Source organism: Pseudochaenichthys georgianus, chromosome 9 (assembly GCF_902827115.2).
Source record: "Pseudochaenichthys georgianus chromosome 9, fPseGeo1.2, whole genome shotgun sequence".
Taxonomy (NCBI): domain Eukaryota; kingdom Metazoa; phylum Chordata; class Actinopteri; order Perciformes; family Channichthyidae; genus Pseudochaenichthys; species Pseudochaenichthys georgianus.
This window is the reverse complement of record NC_047511.1, coordinates 934,866-957,620: the sequence shown is the minus strand read 5'-3', so window position 1 is coordinate 957,620 and position 22,755 is coordinate 934,866. Positions and strand designations below refer to the sequence as shown.

The following is a 22,755-nucleotide window of genomic DNA, read 5'->3' as shown; positions in this document are numbered from 1 at the left end:
GCTCAGAGACACAGACAGGGATTATGTTTTTTCAAAAATAATCGCGTTACAATCATGTCAGGTTTTGGTGGATTTAATTAAGTCTTGGATTGCAGAGTATGAATGTCCTCTAGCAGTTTCCAGACGATATATACGTGTGTAGAGTTTGTGAAGGCAGGAGGAAAAAAGCTTCCGCGATCACCGTCTCCTCTCCGTTCCTCCAAGCCCCCCCCCCTCCCTGAAAATAATGAGTGACAGGCTGATAGTGACCCGATAGAAACTTTATTATTCACTTAATCACTGAGATATAATGAAGCTAACTTAATCTCATACATTCATGGGATTTATGTTACAGTAAGACAGAGAATGTGAGTGTGCACCCACATGCACTATTTAGTTTGTATATGCTGTTGTAAATACTCCTGTTCTGTTGTCTGCTGTGTTCAGACTCAAGTCATGTGTGTGATGCCTCATTCAGGACATTCAGTGTCCTTTCTTAACAGAAGGCCGCGGCTAGAAGCTGCAGCTAGACTGCAGAAGCATTAGCTTTTTGTTTTTGAGGATGGAACAACTTCACACACGGAGGCTAGACCTATACAATTAATTTATTTTGGTTTATAAATTAATGTCAAGACATTTATGTTATTGATTTCTGAAGCACTTTCTAAATAATAAAAAGAGAGTTCATATGTATTTACTGCATGTATGCATTGATGAAAAATAAGCCATGTGCAGTAATATAGAAAATTGAGGATGCAACGCATTGGTATGAATCGTGATGCATCGGGATATCGAATTGAATCGAATCGTTGACAGGATAATCGTAATCGAATCGAATCGTGAGACCAGTGAAGATGCACAGCCCTATTTGGAATGTCCTGGTTTTAAGCATGTATTGGTCATTAAAGGTGATCTGATCTTCACCAAAGTCACAAGAAATAGACAAACAAGCTATTAACACGCAAACATTTCTAATCTTTTATGTCTTGGCAGGAAAAGTAAGTGAACTCTTTCCATTTTATAACTGGTAAAACCTCCTTCTGCAGTAATAACCTCAAACAGCGCTTCCAGTAGCTACGATCAGACCTGAAACGAGGGGGGGAAGGAGAAATGGAGCATTCTCCTCACAGAACTGCTTCAGCTCAGCCATACTCTCAGGATGTCTGTGAACGGCTCTCTTGAGGTCATTCCACTGCATTTCTATTGGGATGAGGTCTGGGCTGGGTCATTGTTCTGCTGCACCACCCAACCATGGCTGAGCTTCAGCTGGCGTACACCAGTCTGAAGCTATCCTGGAGGATATCTTAGTAAACTTGAGAATTCCCTTTTCTTTTAATGATGGCAAACTGTCCAGGCCACGAGTCAACAACACAGCCCAAAGCATGGTGATCCCTCCACTCAATTTATAAATAAATGCAGGTTATTAAAAAAGGGTCCACGTGTTGTTCTTGTGCAGAAAACACTGACTTCTACAAGAAGTTTCCTGTCTTTTTTTCAGCCCGAGTATGGCAAAGACAAATTGTAGGCAATACAAAAAACAGCTTTAAAGCTTTCATTGTTGTAATTGCTGCTGTTTTAGTGTGGTTTTGGCATGGTACTGTATATTAAATGATGTATTTAATTATTAACAATTGTTCTGCACTGAGAGGGAAGATGTGATACTGATGACATGTAGTCATTTAGCAGTGGTGTTGAACTTTCAGGGCTCGACATTATAAATGGCCGCTGGCCCTTAAGCACTATTAGACACCCCGGGCCAGCATAACGTACTTTCCACTTGCCTGCTCGGGCCACTAAAAATATTGTTTAAAAAAATGTTTCCTGTGGTATTGGTATTTTTGACTAGCAATGTTGTTAAATTGTTTCGTTTATTAACGCTACAACATAGCGTTTCGTGAGTCGCTTGTCGTTGTTGGGTGAAAAGCAAACAGCTGTTTGCTGCGGAGCGCAGCGCGAGCAGGCTCCCGTGAGCGGGAGCGCGCTCCTTCACTAAAGACTATCGCGCCACCTAACCATTCGCCAAAAATGTTTTTAATACCAGCGGTAACCGGCCAAGCGCCGTGCAAAAAACAATCTTCAAATAAAAGAAAGTCACCGGAGGAGTTAAAGGAGAGTGACAGGGAGCATGTGAAGAAGAGGGAGAGAAAGTTTCAGCTTGATCGATGGAGTTGGCTTCTAGTGGTGCGGTCACGCGTCCTAAAACCCTTTTATAATCTATCGATTAGATTTATGATTCGAAAATGATAAAAGTAGGGTAGACATGTGGAGATTATCCGGCTGAACAAAACGTGCATTTATCAAACAGGTTTGTTTTCCACAGACCTTATTTCCAGCTATTTTCCAAAACCCTGTGGAGAAATCCCATGGCTTTTTGTGGAGGGAACCAGCAGCTTACTTCCGGGTCTCAGGACGCGTCACTGCACCTCTCAATATGATGCCAGTATAAACAAGGTCTTCTGTCGGCTCTGTACATCAATGCCGACCCATGCTGACAAGTAAGTGAAGAGTAGAAAATATAAAGGTATTGGCTTTAGGGAAATGTCCCAGCAGTTTAGGAGAATGAAGGATCTAATCTATAGCCATTACATGTCTAACTCCTAATGACAGGAAGGCAGAAAGCGCATTATACAAATAATAATAATACTCATCATAATAGCAGACATTTTTTAACAATGACCACAATATCATTATTTTAATAAACGAAATATGAACAATTGAGGAGTGGTTACAATGGTGGGGCCAGTGACAATATAAGCCACGCAGGGCCGGTGGCTTTTTACCCTTAATGTCTACCCCTGACTTTAGAACACGGCACAGAGGGGATTACTGCAGCTGGACCACGGCCATCAGCATCAAACTGTACAGCCTAACTGGATGGGCCTCACTCACTATGCGCAGGATGCAGCATTGGTTTTTATTAATGTATAAAGCCATTTTAGGAAAGCTTCCACTCTGCATATGAGCCAGATTCGCTCCAGCTTGTGACTCTCACAGCCTCAGACCCAGCGCCTGGATACGGGTCCAGGTTCCTGCTGTGCGGACTGAGGCTGGGAAAAGGAGTCTTTTTCATTCTGGTCCTTGGTCTTGGAATGAGCTTCAATCAAGCCTCAAACTGAGGGCACTTGTCCCTATAGCCTGTTTTAGATTGAAGTTGTCTGAGGTCCTTACCACCAGCTGCTCTCGCAGGAATAAGTACCTTTCTTACTGTCCTAATGTGCTCAATGTAGTGACTGCTTTTCCTCTTTTGTTTTCTTAGTTGTGAGTATAGAACACTGTCCTTAATATCACAGTGCTGCTTTTTATGGTGGACATACAAGCATCTACAAATAGTAAGGGTGCTTCGTTCAGCAGTTTCTGTTTATCCACTTTCAAATAAACTCACTGTAATGCAGTTCATGAAGGACCCGTTAGGCCACAAACCGATATATTCCTTACAGTTATGGACATTAATCAATTAGTTGAGAATAAAGTGATTTCATTCTTTTTATGGATGTTGCTGTGATCACTGCCATGTTTCACAAATGAGCTACTCGTAAAGCAGAGGTCGGCTACAGTTCCTGCAGTTCATAGAAAGTCCCTTCACGTGTTGTGTGTTGTCAGATCAGGTACATGAAGATGTTTGTTTCACCTTTCAAAGCCCAGAGGCCTGCACTACGAAGCAGGATGTTCCCTTAGCGGCTAACTTCAGGGAGAGCTCGGGGTTTCCGGTCCTACGACGCTGGTTCTCTTTTTAGCGGGCTAGATCTCCATGGTAACTGATGCTGAGCGGCTAACCTGCTCCGGAGCAGGTTAGGTTGCAGGCTAAGAGATCAACTCAGTGAAAGCACCGCCTGCTGACCAATCAGAGCTCAGTGTGCGGAGTTTAAAGCTATCAAGTCATATTACAGGAGAAAGGAAATACAGAAAAACTGCTGTTGCAGGAAAGACGGCCGGCAAAAATCACAGACTGTGTGAACGTGAACATTAATAGAATACCAGCTGTATTCACCTTGCAGGTGCAGCTCTGTGGCTTTGATCCTGGATCAAGTGTTTAAGTCATGGATGTTTAAAGTTGAACGTCTTCATATATGTCTAATATTATAGTTGACTTTTCATTCAGGAAGTATGACGCTGCGCTGTCAGTACGCTTCTCCTTGTTTGTGATTGGTCAAATACATCAAATACCACCCCTTTCATGTGAACGCGCACCTAACTAGATAGGACACGGCTGGCTTGAGCGATCCACTTGATAACCAGCGTCGTAGGACCGCTTAGCGAGAGCGCGTATGGTTTGGATTAGGCCAACCGGCTAACTCAAACATATCCAGGTTAGGTTGAACCGGCTTCGTAGTACAGGCCTCTGTTGGTGTGTCCTTTGAAAGGACACACCAACGGAGGAATGGGGTTTGAAATGGATGGTGGACTCTAAACCACAACTATGACGAGTCGACAACAGCCAACAATATTGTTGGGATCACTTAAGAGCGATTTGATGAACATAAGAAACACTGAAACCCATCTGAATATGAATATATTCACACATGGGGATGGATTAGTTAAATGGTCTTTGAACATATTTGCTATCAGCTAAATAAAATGAACAGCTTCTATATCTCTCTCTCTGTCTTTCCTTGCATATCTGGTGCTGAAAGACACACAGTTGCATGACAAGGCATCAGTCAATCATCAGCTTCCTTCAACAGTTTGCATTATTCCTATTATTTCCATCCTTATCTTCATTTCTTTCTGCTGGAGACGTACAGCAGTAACAGGTCATTGATATCTATTATGGTTATCGTTACTCAGTGTGGATGCTTCCATCACTGTTTATCGTGGAATCAATACAAATGGGCAACACAAAGATATTATATGGAAAGATAGATAATAACAGTTAAATACAATAAATCATCCAGCAAAAACAAAGCTGTTTAGTTTCTTCTTGAGTCAGGAACAGGACTTACCATGAAATACTTATTATTAGATTAACACTGAAAAGTTACTGAACTATTTTGTAAGGTGATAAAGTATTTCCTAAAAGTTGTCCACTGTGGGTTGGAACACAAAGGTGTGACGGTGTTAAGCAAACCCAATGTAATAAAGTATCCAAACAGTGGTTGATTATTAGTGATGTGTCAGTCGCGAACGAGCCGATTCTTTTGAACGGCTCTTTGGTACGAACGAGGAGAACCGAGTCATACTTGGTGAGAGCCGTTCTTGTTATCGTTCAATCGTTGGTCCGCACTCACTGCCTGCCAAAATCCACTCGCCTTTTAAAAAGCTTAATTTTGTTCCCCAAACGTATTCTGTGAAGACCCGCCCCTACTCTGATTGGTAAGTTTCAGCACGATGAGTGAGGTGGGGTGGGTCTTAAGGGAATACGCAAGAGAGAGAGAGAAGTCATAACAAGTGGCAGGCTACAGGACAGGTAGACCACGTGTTGTTCAGATGGGAAATGAGCCAAACGGGAAACGCAGCAGCATTTGGATGCACTTCAACCAAAACCCAGGCAGTGATAAAGCGCACCATTTCTAAAGGCAACATATCCTTTAAAGCAGGGTCAACAAATAATCTCCATCACCACTTAAAAACACAGTATCTAATATTAAGAGTTGCGTGAATTTCATTCAAGGCAACTTTATTTACTTAACACATACAGAGGGTAAATTCAAAGTAGTACATTCACTGACATGAATGACATGGATATGGCGCCACCTTGTGTCATGTTTACAATGCAGATTATTGACATTAGGTCTGGCAATACAGTCAGTCATTATCCTGGTGATTATTTCGCAGGTAAACCTGTAACCCCACCCCCTTATAAAAAACGGCTCTTTTGAACGGCTCTTTGAAAGGAACAGAGCCATAAGATCAAGCTCCCTTCAAAGAGCCTTAATTCCCATCACTATAGATTATGCATCAAGAAGGGAGCAGACCATCAAAACATGAAAATATTTGATTGCATTAGAATAATAACTTGTGATGAGTTCTTAAAGTACTTACAAAGTCATCCCCTGAGTCTGCCCCTACTGAGGTGATGGATTCCTTGCTGAAGGTGCGCGGTATCCGAACACCACTCCGAGGTGCTGTGGCCGCCTCCTCTGCGATCTTCTTCTTCAACTTGGCAAACATGTCTGTCCTTTGAGTGTCTCTTTTTTGGTGCAATTTGCAGTTTCTAGAGAGTAAGGGACTTCCTGTGACACATGGAAGTGTGTGGCTCCTTGTTCTGAAGGCTGAAACAGAGCTGCGTCCTTATGCAGTACCACTCCAAACAAGTTGTTTCTGGTAATTCCATTCTGTTACAGCTAGGAAGAGAAAAGAGACGGTTATCAAAATTGCAATATTGACAACATGGGTTTCTTGTAAGAACAGTCACATGTCACGTTGTTGTAATGAGTCCAGCAACAAGATCAAGAGCTTTTCTGCATCCATTATTATCATTCCATAATAATGAAATCGGCGTCGGCTGTTCGGGCAAAAATAAAGACAGACAAAAGCTGGAACATTTTGGTTGTCAAGTCTTTCTACTTTAAGGGCCATTTATTACAAAGAATAATAATAAGGTGATAATTAAGTAGTTAATTGAAGGATGTGTTTTACTGCACTGGAAAACGATCCATGTTTGTCAAATTGGTATGTCAAAAAACTGTCCAATAATTTGATCATCATTTTCAACCTTCTGAATTCTGCACCAGAGACTCTAACGGTTTGGGTTCAAATGCTTCTTTATCGGGTTGAGGACATGTTATGATGGAGTAAGTATGCAATTCATCAAAAATGATTGCATTAGGAAATAAAACTACATTTGGAGTTTGTAAATAAATGTGTTTCCGTGTCAACGCTTCAGTGTATTCTTACTGACTCCAACCAAAGTGGTGTCACAAATTGCTGCAAAGTAAAAGCTCTGTCTGTGTGTTTCGTCAGTGTAATCCCATTAGGAAATGTGCAATGACACTGTCAGACTATGTTTTGACAGACAGCTAGCCAGCTAGCTCTTCTAGCCATAACAATAAGAGTTAACACCACCACCGGGCGATGCTAGCTGTCGTTAGCTTGCTCGTCGCCTTTCTCTTACCATATTAACTTCGACAACGGATCAGTCCGTAGCGTTTTCAAATGTTCAATGAATGTACGTTCGCTTCTTTGCTGTATACACGTAAAGAAAATCTATCCTTGTGACAGTCAATATGTACTAGCTGTCTCGACTGACAAGCTAGCTGCAGCTAGTTGGTGAGCTACACGTATTCATCCCAACACAGATGACTGATGACGACACGGCGGGGCCTCTGTTCATTGGCTACAGAGCTGAGAGGAATGTGGGCGCATGCGCCGTCTAGAAGATACGGGAGTATCAGCCAGCACCTTTAGAGATGTACCAAGATGAACATACTACAACATTTCTGTAACCTGCCTTTAAAATGTGACTAAACAAATAAATAATGTATTAGTATATGTCAAAAACAAATATCAAATGCTTGAGAAACGCTTAATTCTGCAGTAGCTTTGACAAATAGAATCAATGCCTCTCCGTGCTCCAAGTAGCCTAACTGTATTTGCAGAGGTGACATAAATCATCAGATATTTACTGAAGTGAAAATACCCGTTATAAATAGTGAAAACACTATATTACAAGTAAACGTCTTGCATAAACAATCCTACTAAAGTAAAAGTACAGAAGATGTATTTACATCAAACATACTCAACTACATTATAATAATAATAATAATAATAATAATAATAATACATTGGATTTTATACTGCTGTTTCCTAATGCCAAAATACACTTTAAATAAAATCTGAACAGAAACAGTACAAATAAAACAAAAAGAACACAACAGTAGTCCTAAATCAGCCCTAAACTATATTATGTTATTTCGTAATAGTAATGTTAATGAACCCTCCGGTTTAGCTTCTTTGTGTAAATAACTTGTAGTTCTGATGTTAAAACCCAACTTTTCAGGAATAGTAGCTAGGGGAGTGATTTGTAAAATATGCATAAAGTAAAAGTAAATCTGTTTACAGTTCTGTTTCATATGAGTGTTGAGAGATGTATCCATGGATCTCTTAATGTTGCTCTCGAAGTGCACCAGATTTATCCTTTTAATTCAACATATAAAAACAAAATCTTCCCGGGAAGCATGCCCCCAGACCCCCCTCGAGGAGGTTAGGTCCACCATGGTCCACCACACCCCCATCAAAATTGTCCTACCACATTGAGGATGCTTCCAAACGCCCATGCCTGACACAAGCAGTTTGTGAATATTGTTGTTGTTTGCCCCCACGGGCGGGGGTTTAAGTATACCATGTGTTAGTTGATTTGTTTAATATACTTTTCCTTAGAATGGCAGGAAATTAGTATTCAAAATGTTGATTGAATTTTTGGTTATTTGCTATATCTTGGCCCACTGAAAAGGCACTGCACCGATACTGTTAAAAATATTGGCATAGTTCATCCCTGTGCTGCTTGGCTCGATCTGTAGCATGTAGCTATTTGTCGTTTCTATATATCACGCAGTCTGTCTTCTGGTTGCCTCTTTTGAATGACGAATACACACTACTTTGCGGTGTGTTCCAGTGCGACTTTTTGGCCAAGACGCAGGCGACGCGAGGCGACACAACAGTCGTGTTTCGTCGGGACGTGTTCTTTGGTGTCAGTTTGGCGTTTTGTAGGAGCCTTAACATGAATACAAAGTAGAAGCACTCCAACTGTATTCAACTCAACTTTACAATTAATGGATTATTTATTTAAAAACAGAATGGTTACACAGAAAACAATAATCACAAGCACTGATTCCAATCTTGAAATCACAGAGAATCTTCAAATGTATCACAGGCCTTTCAGAATTCTAAACAAATGGATATTTTACACATGTACTCCCATGTTTACATGTTTATTTATAATATCACATGATAACACTAAGTGTATAACTCCAATTTGTGCAGTGCTTTATTATCTGACATCCTGTTTTAATACATAAGCATAACAAATAAATTGAGACATTGTATATAACACTGCACCAGCAATTTCTCAGCAGAGGGAATTTCTATAGATAAGTACAATCTAAATGTATAAATATGAACGTTTTACAAGGGTCATTTTCATCCTTCCTCTAAAACAGCACAGCGACACTGCTGCGCCACCTCACTTAACTGTACTGGGGATAACAACGGGCAGTTGGCACAGCAAGGTGCACTGTAAATACTCTAAATGTACAATACAAAATTCATATGGGTTTATAAGTGCCGATGCCACCGTCTGTGCACTGAACAAATGGCTGCTGGTTTGGTTTTAATGGGCTTACAGGAAATAGGGTGTAGTTGTTCGGGGTGGGATAACCCTCTCAGAGTCAGGCACTGCTCTGAAGAGCTTCGGTTCTCTTGTGTTAGCATCTTTAAAGACCATAATGGAGGCGATGTTGCCGCAGCGATAGCCGTAGTTCGGAGCCGACCACACTGTGACCAGCTTCTCATCGAACATGAACTTGTAGCCTTCGTGGACAAGTTGGTGTGCCTGCAGATCAGCTTCAGGTTGTTGATGTGAACAAACTGCAGTTTTTGAAAGATGGAGAAAGAAAAAAAAGAAAATATGTTAAAAAGAAGAACCTTCTTTTATTGTTATTGTTGGGACCCACAAGATCATTGAGAGGAAAAGTTGAAGGACTTAAATACACAGAAGTAAATACACAACATCAGGTAACAGATGCTGTGCTCACGTCACTGTCATTTTTGAGATTTGAAGTGACATTTTATTTATGAATTAAAATGTAACAACGAAGGACATGTAAAATGACAGATCTTGCATTAGCTTTCACTACACTGAACTGCCTCATAGCTACTGCCTCTTGCTCACAGAGGATTGAGGGGCCAAGTTCTGTTTGGAGTCAGGTCCTATATTTCACGTACCACAAAGCACTTTGCATCGCTGCTACTTCTATGGGGCTTGGACACTGTGTGTTTTCAGTGTTGCATCATGACAGCAGACTCCAGTTGTTGTTGACTTTAAGTCATGCGACTGGAGCCAAGTGTTTTACTGACGCCCAACTTGACCTGACAGAAATAAATGACTTAAGACTCGACTTGAAAGTGATGACTCTTGTCTTGATCTGAGACGCATTGAGCTGAACTACTATTTATATTTTCAAATTAAATAGTGAATATATAAAAAGTTTATTGTTGACATTTGGAGTGGAGCAAATCAAATAAATGCTACCATTGCATAGGTCATATTTGTGTACTTTGTTTAATGTTAATGTTGCATGTACGAACTCAAGTGAACGTATTCTTGTAACACAATCAAAGTGAGGCCAACCTACCTCATTTGTGACCTTTGCACCAAAGAGCCAGCCGGCTCCTCTGGGGCTGATGGCCCAGGTGTCCACGTCTTCAGGGTCTGACCACACCAGGTCACAAAAGGCTCCTTTGTGAGGGAATCCTCCTGGTTCCGCTCAATAGTTCGAATTTGATCCAGAGTTTTTATGTCTGGGGAGAGGCCTCCGTGGACACACAGGATCTGCTCGTCCATCAGCTGAAAACAACCCAAAATTCAGATGTAGGTCCTAAATGTATAGATATAATGAATCAAACTGTTTATCTGACAGAACCAGCTCATTTGTGGAGGCTTTGTTAGTCATCACATTACATGTTGTTTAACCCATGGTTAATAAACATACTGTATTCAGTGGCAACATATATCATCAGGACAACAAGTTTGCTTCCTATATGAAAAATAGTGCATATCAAATGTTGGTCATGGTTTTATGTTTGCAAACATGTGGCGGTGAAAGAGAAGAATTAACTAAATTAAAAGGAGATGGACTGAAATCAACCTTCCATGCAATTAAAAAAAAACTGTGCAACCCCCAAGACATGTTGTGATAGTGTCCCAGTGAGTTGCCCTGTCTGTAACAGAGTCCATGTAAATACTAAGATCATCAAAAGTGAACCATCCTGAGCTTCTCTAGCGATACGCCATGGATGCATCTCTCTACGGAGACATCATTTACATCAGAAATAAACACGTTGAAAGGCATGATGAACTATCATTTATAGGTCACCATATCAATCTTCCTTATTTATTAACAACAACCAAAGTCAAAGCCCAGTCACATGGCAATACTTACAGCTGCAACTGTTAACATATCAAACACTTTGGTGCAGTAACGCCAGGCATTTGCATTCCCATACTTGGTCTGGCACTCATCTGAAAGACCGAGTGAACATTGATTTCAAACAGGAAGTGAGATATGGGGACAGTGCACACTGAAGATGGGCATTCATCCAATCCTACCATAAAAGCCATACACCTGGGTGATCTGTCTGCTCTCATGGTTTCCACGTAGAAGCGTGATGCGGTCGGGCCATTTGGCTTTCAGCACAAGCAGGTAGGTGAACGTCTCCAAACTGTAATAACCTCGGTCAACCAAAGTCGCCCTGCAGATGACAGAGGATTACTAACATCTGTTGAATAGAACACATTGAGACGGGATTCATTTGAGTTCAAACTTATTTCAATGCACAACCATAAATATGTAGTTTGTGTCAGGAACCTGGCCCCCCGTTCGGAAGAGTTCACAAAGATCATAAAACGTAGAACAAGAGATGCATGTTAGTGCAAGCATCACTTATGCGTACAAGAGACCTCTGTTGCACCGCAGGATGTGCAGGCACCGTCAGGGGGGCAAAGAGAACTTCTGCTTCTTACCTGTCCATGTATGTCACCACATACTGTTACAGGCGTGGAGACGGGCTGCACGTTGGACTCCTCCAGCAGAAGGTCACCACGTAATCACCATAACCTCTGTATTGATAAAACACAGCACACAGACATTAACCATGATGTCATCATTCAGCACTAGCATGCTTTTCACTGAGACCATTTTAAGGACAAAGCTTTAACTTAAACTAAAATATTCTTCCAAGTGAACAGCGTGTGAAACGGTTACAGTCTGCGACACCTTGACTCATAAAACCGTCTTTAAATCTGAGATGTAATATTGTTGTTAATGAACAACTAATAGGTAGAGATGTTCCCGATCCGATCACGTGATCGGGGATCTGAGCCGATCACGTGATTTTCAAAAGATCGGGGATCAGGAGAAAAAAAATCGTGGGATCGGGATTATTTATTTTTTTTTTAATAAATTTTTTTTTTTAATTTAATGTTACAAAACAAAAATGACCATGTTCACGTCTTAAAGTCATCCTGAGGACTTAGTTTTGGTTAAAATTACACAACATCATGTATGTGTGCTTTCTTTGGGCTTGTTTTCAGACCTGCTTATTCCTCTGAAATCTGGCAACAGAGTGGGCGCAGTGTCTGATAGTAGCAGTAAGCTAACGAGAGGCTACGTTCAGCTGGTGACTCGGGAGTCGGGACAGAGAAAATGTCAGGAGTTTGGAAGTATTATAAAATTGAACGCGAAGGCAGTGTAACAGTGTAAATAATGTTTTGGAAAGGCAGAGGTTCCGCGTGGTGGAAAGAACAGAGCTACGTTCAACACGACCAATCTAATACGCCACCTGAGAAACAAACACCAACAACAACATGACGTAGTAACAGCGGCCACTCGGGTAACGGCACTGAAACAACCGACACTTTCAGAGACTTTTAAAAGGAAAGAGAAACTGCCCAGAACAGTGAAAAGGCCACACAATAACAGCCAAGATAGCTGAATTCATCGCGTTTGGATGACCAGCCGTTATTTGTTACCTTTTTTTTCTCTTAATGCATTGCATAAAGATCGGATCGGGAAAATCGGTATCGGCAGATTGTCAAAATCAAATGATCGGAATCGGATCGGGAGCAAAAAAAGGTGATCGGGACATCCCTACTAATAGGGGATGGAAAGATTTAGATTTGTTTCACAGATCACAAGAAGAAACATGGTGAACTTCCACTATCGGGCTTTACAAGACAAGCAAACTTCCCAGTGATCCGCACTGGCCTTAGGGTCCAGAACCTTTGGATGTGTAATCTTGTTACTTTCTTAGTACAAAAACCCACTAGTGTCTATAAAATAAGATATGTTGACATTGACTGCTTGGTCAGTGGGTCACAGCATGACTGACTTATAGCCAGCCAACGCATCACAGTGGGCTACAAGTGGTTTCATATTTGAAGGTGTACACACAATAGGTTATCAGTGTAGAAATTTCCCTTTTATACATTACACTGCAGTTCAGGGGCCCAAAAGCAACTGGAGATATTAAGAGAAGTGTTATTAAAATAATCATAATTTTGACTTGTTTGTAGTTGACATTCACTCTAATCAGCAGATTGTAACCTTCAAACTCACTTTCCTTTAAGTACACTAGTACACTGTGTAACTTACTAGTTTATTATAACCTTACTAATTATTTTAATATGGTGCCAAATTTACTTTACTTAGTATTGTTAGTTTCCTACTATCAAATGCTGTCTCTTGACAGAAGCTAACACACTACTTACATCCATTCAAAATCTTGCACAGTAAGGTTCAATGCTAGTGGTGCACGATAATTATCGGTCCGATATTAGGAATTATGACGTCATCCAGATAAACCCGATACAGTATAATATCCCCGATAATATACAATATATTTTTTTGGGGAAAAAAAGGAAAAAGTACTGCGGTGTGGGTGGATTGGGATGAGGGGAGTTTTTCACAAATCCAAGCGCTCCCTAATACTTCGAACCTGATCAGTCACCTGAAACATCACCATCGCTACGATGGTGTGTAAAAGCGTACGAAGACAATAATACAATACAAAGTGCGTGTGTGTGTGTGTGTGTGGTGTGCGCGCGTTGGAGCTATGTGCAACTCAAGGCATATGCTCGAACCGGAGCTGCCTGGACGCTGGCAATCATGTTGCACACTATCCGTGCTGAGTGTGCCGACTTCTCCTACAATGTCCCGCTGTCTGCTTCCTGCATCAAGTCAAGTGCTCGGCGCAGTTGTGGCGAAATGTCGCTCCTCTGTTTTCATTTAAACAGCTCCTTATATCCGTTAGCGCAGCTAGCTAGCACCAGATGCTAACAACAACAATGCACGTAAGGTCTCTCTCTCGCTCGCTCGCGCCACACATACACACACCCTCCCGGTCCTCCCGATGGCCAGTCGGTGCCTGCCGGTGAGCGTGGAAGTGTGGTCTGCCGCAAGCTGTCAGCATCAGCTTGTAGATGGTATTTTAAACTCGTTGCGCTCTGAAGCTACGGGGCGGCCGAGGAAAAAAATACACATGCGTTAAAATAATTAGTGCATAAACAATGTGTTGGTATCGGTCTCGAGAAGAAGGAAGTTATCGGTATCGGTTTAAAAAAACCAATATCTTGCATCTCTAGTAATTATTGTGCTTTATTTCACACCAGAACCATAACACAAACTTTTAAACAATGAGAACAATAAACAAAATAAATGACAAGAATTCGTATTAAATAAAATTAAGCATCATCTCAAACAACTTTTTTGTTTTATAAAATATAATTTTTTTTATATTTTATTAACATACAATAGTACAGTAATATAAATAATTATTGACAAAATGTACATTGCAGATGTTAGCTACATTGGTAAGTTAGCTAAAAAGATAGCCATATTAGACAGTTATCATTGCCATGAATTGCCTCGTCAAACTACGAAAACGTTCGTTTGTCACAAAATAAATTACACTAGTTTGACTTAGATTTGAGAGCATGGGCTGGAGCATGATGTAATTATGTTATCTATCACATTCGCTAACCTGTCTGTCTTTAAATTCTTTAAACAGCTCTGGATGCCGGTCGGCGAGGTGCTTAGCCCAGTCTGATGTGTTGGCTCCCTTGGTCTGCAGGGATCTAAACATGTCTCACAGAAAGGCCTCGTGGTGTCCGTAGGCTGGCCCTCACTGTCAGAGATATCGCTCAAATACTTCCACATTTCGCTTCTGGCGTCTTTTTTGTCAACAAGCCGCCCTCGGCAGTTGCACTCCCACTTGCAGCCATGCTTCTCGTTTTCTCACGTGCTCTGGCAGCTAGCGCGTGGCCGCGTGCACGAGAGAGGGGAGGGACTGCAGGCATGGCTGCAGTGCAGGGAGTGGAAGCAGAGCGCTGAACACTGTTGAGATCTTCATAGTATGAAGTGAATACTTAAAACGAAAGTTAATTATAAATCATATATGATCAATCATATTCTTGTATGAACCCATAATGAGAATGCTTCTTGATGGTTTTTGAATATGTATGTATGCTTACAATTTTAGTTGTTGCTGTTTGATAACTTTGCGTTTTAAAAAGAGGGTGTTGAGATCTTCATAGTATGTTGAATACTTAAAACGAAAGTTAGTTATAATCAATTATATTCTTGTATAACCCACAATGAAAATGCTTCATATTTTAGGTTTTTCTATATTTACAGCATAAACAAAACAAAGTGGTTTGTTAAGTTGTGAGTGTAAGGCCTATAATGATGTATGCCTTACTCTCTGATAAGAGAGTAGGCAGTTTCTTTCCTCTCCTCTCACAGCAGGGGGGGGGGGGGGGGCTCCTGACTTAAGGAGAAACACATTGAGGCCTCAAAAGGGTGGATATGTCATAGCCATAGAATATGTCTAGTCATGTTTTGTTTGTTTTTTTACACAAACTTGGGAAGGTGTGTCTTATGCCAGAGCCAATAGAATATGTTGGTTGGGTATAGAGGAGGTGTTTTTGGGGTTTTCTATCCGGTTTTTTGAGCATAAAAAGACTGGCTTTTTTGGATTTCGGGGGGAGAGAGGGGGAAACCCCTGGTATACTCTCTCCCGGTAAGCTCTGGCCCTCAGAGCTGGGTTAGATGGCTCTCGGTAAGGTATACCCGGAAGGCGTTGTTAGTACGTACGGGAATCTAATGAATAACACTATTTAGATCTACCCGGAAGGCGTTGTTAGGACGTACGGGAATCTAATGAATAACATTATTTAGATCTACCCGGAAGGCGTTGTTAGGACGTACGGGAATCTTAGACCTAGTAGTATTATTTAGATCTACCCGGAAGGCGTTGTTAGGACGTACGGGAATCTTAGACCTAGTAGTATTATTTAGATCTACCCGGAAGGCGTTGTTAGGACGTACGGGAATCTAATGAATAACACTATTTAGATCTACCCGGAAGGCGTTGTTAGGACGTACGGGAATCTTATGAATATGAATTAAGGTTTTAGATAAAAATATAACCCCAGCATGATATGTTTTGTATGATTATAATGTGTTAAAAGGTAAAGACTCTGTATTAGTTTTGGACCTATTTTTCTTCAAATAAAACTGATCTCACCTTTGGATTGGGACAACTAAAAAGAAAATCTGTGCTCTCCTCTCCTGCTTCAAAGGTAAGACTGCACCCTGCCACACACACGTTTAGGTAGGAACACACCCCATTTACTGATATCAAAATCCTTCGGGATCGCTTAAACCAGGGGTGGGGAACCTTTTACCTCTCAAGGGCCATTTCAATTTTTTCAACATCCTCCGAGGGCCGTACAAATTATTGACCTCTGCTTAAAAAAAATAAAATCACAGCCCATTCATTTGGCCTTTCTTTCATGCTGTGCAAAGAAAAAGCAACCTCTTAATCCAGATATCTTACCATGATGATGCATGCACGTGCACGGTTGTGGCATGAACACCAAAACAGAAAGATATAGACACAAGATGTGTGCAAATGTATTTAGTTTCCTATCCATGTGGACATGATTTAAGTGGGGGGGGACCTAACCTCCTCTAGGGGGGTCCGGGGGGCATGCTCCCCCGGGAAGATTTGTTTTTAAATGTTGAAGTTAAAAGCATCAATCTGGTGCACTTTGAGAGCAACATTAGGAGCTCTATGGATACATCTCTCAACACCCAGATGAAACAGAACTGTAAACAGATTTACTTTTTCTTTATGGACATTTTACAAATCACTCCCCTTTCAAACTGTATTCTTGTATATTAATAACAACTTTTTTTTTTGCTGTTATATAGTATTTTATACCCGTTTACTTTATTATCTTATTTTTTTATAATAATGATCATATAAAGATGTGCCTTTACCTCACTGGTTGGAGAAAAAGCTTCTTATATTCGTTAGCATAGCTAGCTAACCAGATGCTAATAACAACAAAGTTATTGACTGTATGATCAGTATGACAGATCGCCACTGGGCTTTCAACTAAGACACAGCCACGCAACAACTGCGGCATGTGTACGGCTCCTTATGGGTAGGCTACTGCAATTTTTGGAAGTGCCGGAGCGGTGTTCTGGTGCTCTCCGTCAGAACTGCACCCCTGTCAGACGAGACATATACCACGTGATGACACGTTAGGCTCGTGTTGTGTTCAAGGACCCTGACCTTGGCCAGGAAAAACAGGCCCTCGCTTTTTTAATTTGTTTGCGGTCCAGATTTCTTTCATTTTTTCTTTTTTGCGTGTGTTTATAAATTACCTCGAGGGCCGTACCAAATGGTCTCGCGGGCCGTATACGGCCCGGGGGCCGGAGGTTCCCCACCCCTGGCTTAAACAGATTAAAAGAGTTGTCTGAATAGAAACAGCAGTTAATTGAACCTGGTTCTTCGGGGAGTTAATAGAGGTCAATCAATCAATGTTTATTTATATAGCCCAATATCACAAATATTACATTTGTCTCAGTGGTAGTAGAGGTGAGATCTTGCTGACGTTGGTGGATCTGAGCCAAGCAGTAAACTTACATAGACTCAGTAACTTCGGTCAGGTCACTTAGTAGGTCTGAGTAATTTACTGGAATAAATTATCAGGACCTCACCGACTCTAAACAACACACACGGCTCTTATTAAAACGGCGCTTTCTCACCGGAGTAATTTTCCCCGTCATTCTTAAAGTACCGATACTAATGAAACAGAGGAATCGTAACGTTTTTAACGGCAGGGTATCGCGGTACCTTTCAAGTATCAGTACACTGTGCAACACTATTCCAGAGTAGATAAACTAGCTACGTGTGTTAGGTCTAACTCTTAGTGTATTTGGCTCACTCAACGTTCCGTCACAGCGGCGGAGCTGTGATCATGCAGAGCTGCGTGTTCTCCGTCAGCAGCAGCTGATCTGATCTGATCTCTCTCTCGCGTCCGGTTAGACTTCACTTGCGTTTATGTCCAAATCTATCAGATCTAGCTAGTTCCAGTTAATGATATGACTGCCTGCTTATCAAAGGACCTAAACAATAAGCAAAGTATAGCACAGCATTATGCATATGTTTATATGAGGGGTCAAAATCCCATGCTCATAAAATGTTCATATATTTGTTTCTCTTCATTTCCCACGCCCCACAAAAAAAAAATATGCTAATTTTAGAAAAAGTAAGGAAGTTTGAGCAGTGTGGGTTTTATATTAACAGAGATACACATATTTTCAAAACGTGAAGTGTAATAACTGCAGTTAGCCTTCCTGTCAGAATGACAAAGATCCTCAGTGAAGCACAAGCCCATGTTTCACTACATTGTAAGTACAACTTATTAAAAAGATCAGTTCAATGCAACTAATGTCGTCTTAGTGTTATGATGCTAAAATTGGTTTGCCATGAATTTAGTGATGGATTGTAAACATTTGAAATGTCATTTAAGTGTTTCTCAGTTACAAGGTTGTTGTTTTAATAAATCAGACACTGATGGTGCAGCACTGTGCTCTACCTCTTTATATAGGCATTTGATGTCATTGTCTTATCAGAAACGTGGCTAGATAAATCCATTTTGGCCTCTGACATTTACATAAATGGTTACAGTGTATATCGTACTGACCGGCCTAAAAAAGGTGGTGGCGTTGCCATTTATGTGAAAAATAAGTTTTGTGTAACTAATATGGTTTCCAAATCTGTTGGTAAACAGCTAGAATTTTTAGCTGTGAATATTGAGGTAACAAAGGGTCAACAGCTCATGGTGGTGGGCTGCTACAGGGCCCCTTCGGCTGTCAAGGACTCTTTATCGTCTTTGGCAAAACTGTTATCGCAACTTTCCTACAAGGAAATAGTGCTGCTTGGTGATTTTAATTGGGACTGGTTAACTTCTGTGTCAGAGGATTTTAAAAACCTGTGTACCTCTTTGAATTTTACCCAGATTATAGACAGTCCTACTCGCCCAAATATTAAGTCCCCAAATAAATCCTCCTTAATTGATCTAATTTTAACAAATGTTCCACATAAATACTCATCTGTGGGAGTATTTGCTAATGATGTGAGTGACCACTGTGTTGTAGCCACAATTAGGGACACTAAGGTCCAAAAGGTTAAACCACGTGTCATCACAAAGAGAGACAAAAAACACTTTGTGGAGCAGGGTTTTTTACATGATCTGTTTGATTTTGATTGGGGTAGAATCAATTTGTGTGCTGATGTAGAAACTGCATGGTCTTATTTTTATCTTGGTTTTATGAAAATTATAGATAGACATGCACCTCTGCGTACATTTAGAGTGAAGGGACGAAACAATCCCTGGTTTTCTGCTGAGCTGTCCAGTCTCCTTCATGAGAGAAATAATGCTTGGGCTAAGGCTAGGAAATCAGGCTCAGAGGTAGAATGGCTACGTTTTAGGCAGCTAAGAAATAGCTTCACATCCCAAATAAAAAGTGCTAAATCAAAGTACTATTTGTCGGTTACCACAGAAAACCTGAATAACCCTAGGAAATTTTGGAAAGCCATAAAATCGATTTCCACTGGTGATATCCCAAATGAGCTACCTCCGTGCCTTACCACAGCATCTGGCACTATATCAGACAGGGCTACTATGCTAAATTGTTTTAATAAGCATTTTGTGTCTTGTGGCTCTCTGTTTGGCTGTGTGGCTCCTGTGAACGCTCCAATCCTTGACTCTGAACAATGTGGTCTGGAAAACCCTTTCAGTTTTACTCCTTTAACTGTTGGTATTGTTCATGAAGCATTATCCAAGTTAGATCCTAGGAAACCGGCTGGCCCGGACAACGTAGAACCTTTCTTTAAAAGATAGCTGCAGATTGTATTGCTCCACCTCTTACTTCTCTTTTAACCTCTCCCTCAGCACGAACACAATTCCAAAAGTATGGAAGTCTGCTTATGTCTTGCCTTTACTGAAAGGAGGGGAGGCAACTATTTTAAATAACTATAGGCCAATCTCTAAATTGTCAGTTCTGGCTAAGGTGCTCGAACGCTTAGTGAGTGAACAAGTAAAGGAGTTTTTATGTATAAATGATATCCTGTCTAAAAATCAGTCAGGATTCAGAAAGAAACACAGTACCATCACTGCGACAATGAAAGTGGTAAATGACATTACTACTATTTTAGATAATAAGCAGAGTTGTGCAGCTCTGTTTATTGACCTTTCCAAAGCGTTTGACACCGTTGATCATCGCATTTTAAAGCAGAGGCTACTCAGTATTGGCATATCCAGCCATGCAGTGGGGTGGTTTGTGAACTACCTCTCTGAAAGGTCCCAATGTGTTCACTTTGATGGGCTGTCTTCTGAGTGGTTAAACATTTCTAATGGTGTACCACAAGGTTCTGTTTTAGGACCACTTTTATTCTCCATATATATTAACAGTGTAGGTGATAATGTGGATGAAGCTACTTTACATTTTTATGCGGATGATACTGTGATGTATTGTGCAGGTCCCTCCATTAAAGAGGCTGTTGTTAAATTACAGACTGTTTTTAACACTATTCAGACTCAGCTCTCTGAGCTTAAGCTTCTTTTAAATGTTGAGAAAACCAAGGTAATGCTCTTTTCAAAAGCTAAAAAGACTCCAGAGCCTGTTTTAGATATAGTAACTACGCAAGGAACAAAACTTGAAGTTGTTGCCTGTTACAAATACCTTGGTATCTGGCTTGATGATTGTCTCTCTTTTAAACTTCATGTCAATAACCTGCTAAAAAAACTGAGGGTTAGGCTAGGTTTCTTTTTCAGAAAACAAGTCCTGTTCTCGCTTGAGGCCAGGAAAAGGCTAGTCACTGTGACCTTTTTACCTGTGCTGGACTATGGGGGATTTGTTGTATATGAATGCACCTGCCAATTACCTGAGCAAATTGGATGCTGCGTATCACAGTGCTCTGAGATTTGTCACAAATTGTAAAGCGCTTACTCATCACTGTACACTGTATACCAAGGCAGGTTTACCATCTCTCTCTGTACGGAGGCTCAGTCACTGGTACACTTTTATCTATAAAGCTTTGTTGGGTAAACTCCCGTATTATATCTGCTCGCTGATAACACAGAGAGTTGCAAGCAGCTATTGTCTGAGGTCACATGATGTGGTCTTGTTAGATGTGCCAAGAGCAAGGACTGTCTCAGGTAAGACAGCTTTTATGTGCGCAGCTCCACTTGCTTGGAACAATCTTCAGCAAGAATTGAAACTGAGCAATCTCATTCCTCTGCATGTTTTTAAAGCTAGGGTAAATGAAATGCTTGCCGATACAATGGGCACTTGTAAATGTCTATAACTATGTATCCTGTAAATATAATGTATAATGTCCTTTATTGTTTTATGTTTCATGTGGAACCTATATGCTGCAGGTCTCCCTTGAAAAAGAGATCTATGATCTCAATGGGACCAATCTGGTTAAATAAAGGTTTGAAATGAAATGAAATGAAATGTTCCCCTAACCATTGTGTTTGCGCTGATCAGGGGGTACTTGGCTGCATTTTTTTCCCAAAGGGGGTATATTATTGAAAAAAGTTTGAGAACCACTGCCATAGATAACAACCTGTCCTTCACTGCAAACATCGCTGCTCCAACCCGCTGCTGCAGATACACGCTATACAGCATCAGGAGGATGCGTCCCCAGCTGACCCAGAAAGCCACGCAGGTTCTGGTCCAGGCTCTCGTCATCTCACGCCTAGACTACTGCAACTCCCTCCTGGCTGGTCTACCTGCACGTGCCATCCGACCTCTGCAGCTCATCCAGAATGCAGCGGCTCGTCTGGTCTTCAACCTTCCTAAATGTTCCCACACCACGCCTCCGCTCCCTTCACTGGCTTCCAGTAATGGCTAGAATCCACTTCAAGACACTGGTACTTGCGTACCATGCTGCGAATGGATCTGGCCCTTCCTACATCCAGGACATGGTTAAACTGTACACCCCAGCACGTGCACTCCGCTTTGCATCAGCCAAACAGCTCGCCGCACAGTGTTTGCTCTCAGCTAACGATGCTGCTAGTAAACAATCCGCTGCCACCACCATGACAGGCAGCCTCACTACGTCACTGCGGATATCTTTCATTTTACCCTCAGCAGGGAACGACATGTCATTCATAGTGTTGATCAATGTAATTCGGACTTGTGTTTCTCTATTGCAGCTAAACTGAACATTTGTTTTGAACTGTTTTCACTTCCTGGCCAAGAGATGGAGTCAGCAGGCTAACTTACTAGCTAGCTCACGTTAGCTAACAGATAATCACGCTGTTACAACATACCATCAGAAGTCCATCACATGTCTCAACAAAAACACATTTATATAAAGTCACATTTACCTTCAGGTCATTTTCTGGGAGATATTTACACTGTTTGGCAATCTCTGCATATTTATCCAGATCTAGAGGCGCCATGGTGCCGAGCTTGTAGTCATGCGCAACTTCCTGCAACAACTCAGCGAGCTCCCTCTACTGCCCCCTGCCGTCTGTGTTTACCAACAGCATGTATCTGTTCACCTTCGACACCAAAGAAAGACCACCTGTCTGTCAATGAAGGCCCAATCCCAAACCACGCCCTGCCCTACATCTATCTATGGCTGCAGTCGGATAGTTTAAAAATCAGCTCCTAAGTTCTAACCCTATCGTCTATTCCTTGACCTCTTAGTGAAACGTCACGGGGTTAAGGGATAGTGGATAGGAGAATTCAA

The 22,755-nt window shown here is 41.2% G+C and overlaps 1 protein-coding gene and 1 pseudogene across 1 annotated transcript in view; both read right to left on the bottom strand.

The window, feature by feature from the left end:
- The window catches only part of LOC117452294 (serine/threonine-protein phosphatase 6 catalytic subunit), a 41,747-nt gene extending 19,198 nt beyond the window's left edge, over window positions 1-22,549 (bottom strand). Inside the window, exon 1 of the mRNA XM_034090822.2 lies at window positions 22,388-22,549. Coding sequence (XP_033946713.1) covers window positions 22,388-22,462 — 75 coding nt within the window. The 5' untranslated portion in view covers window positions 22,463-22,549. The remainder of the gene's footprint in view (window positions 1-22,387) is intronic.
- On the bottom strand, window positions 8,767-11,664 carry LOC117453038 (serine/threonine-protein phosphatase 6 catalytic subunit-like; annotated as a pseudogene).
- Window positions 22,550-22,755: the final 206 nt, after the last annotated feature.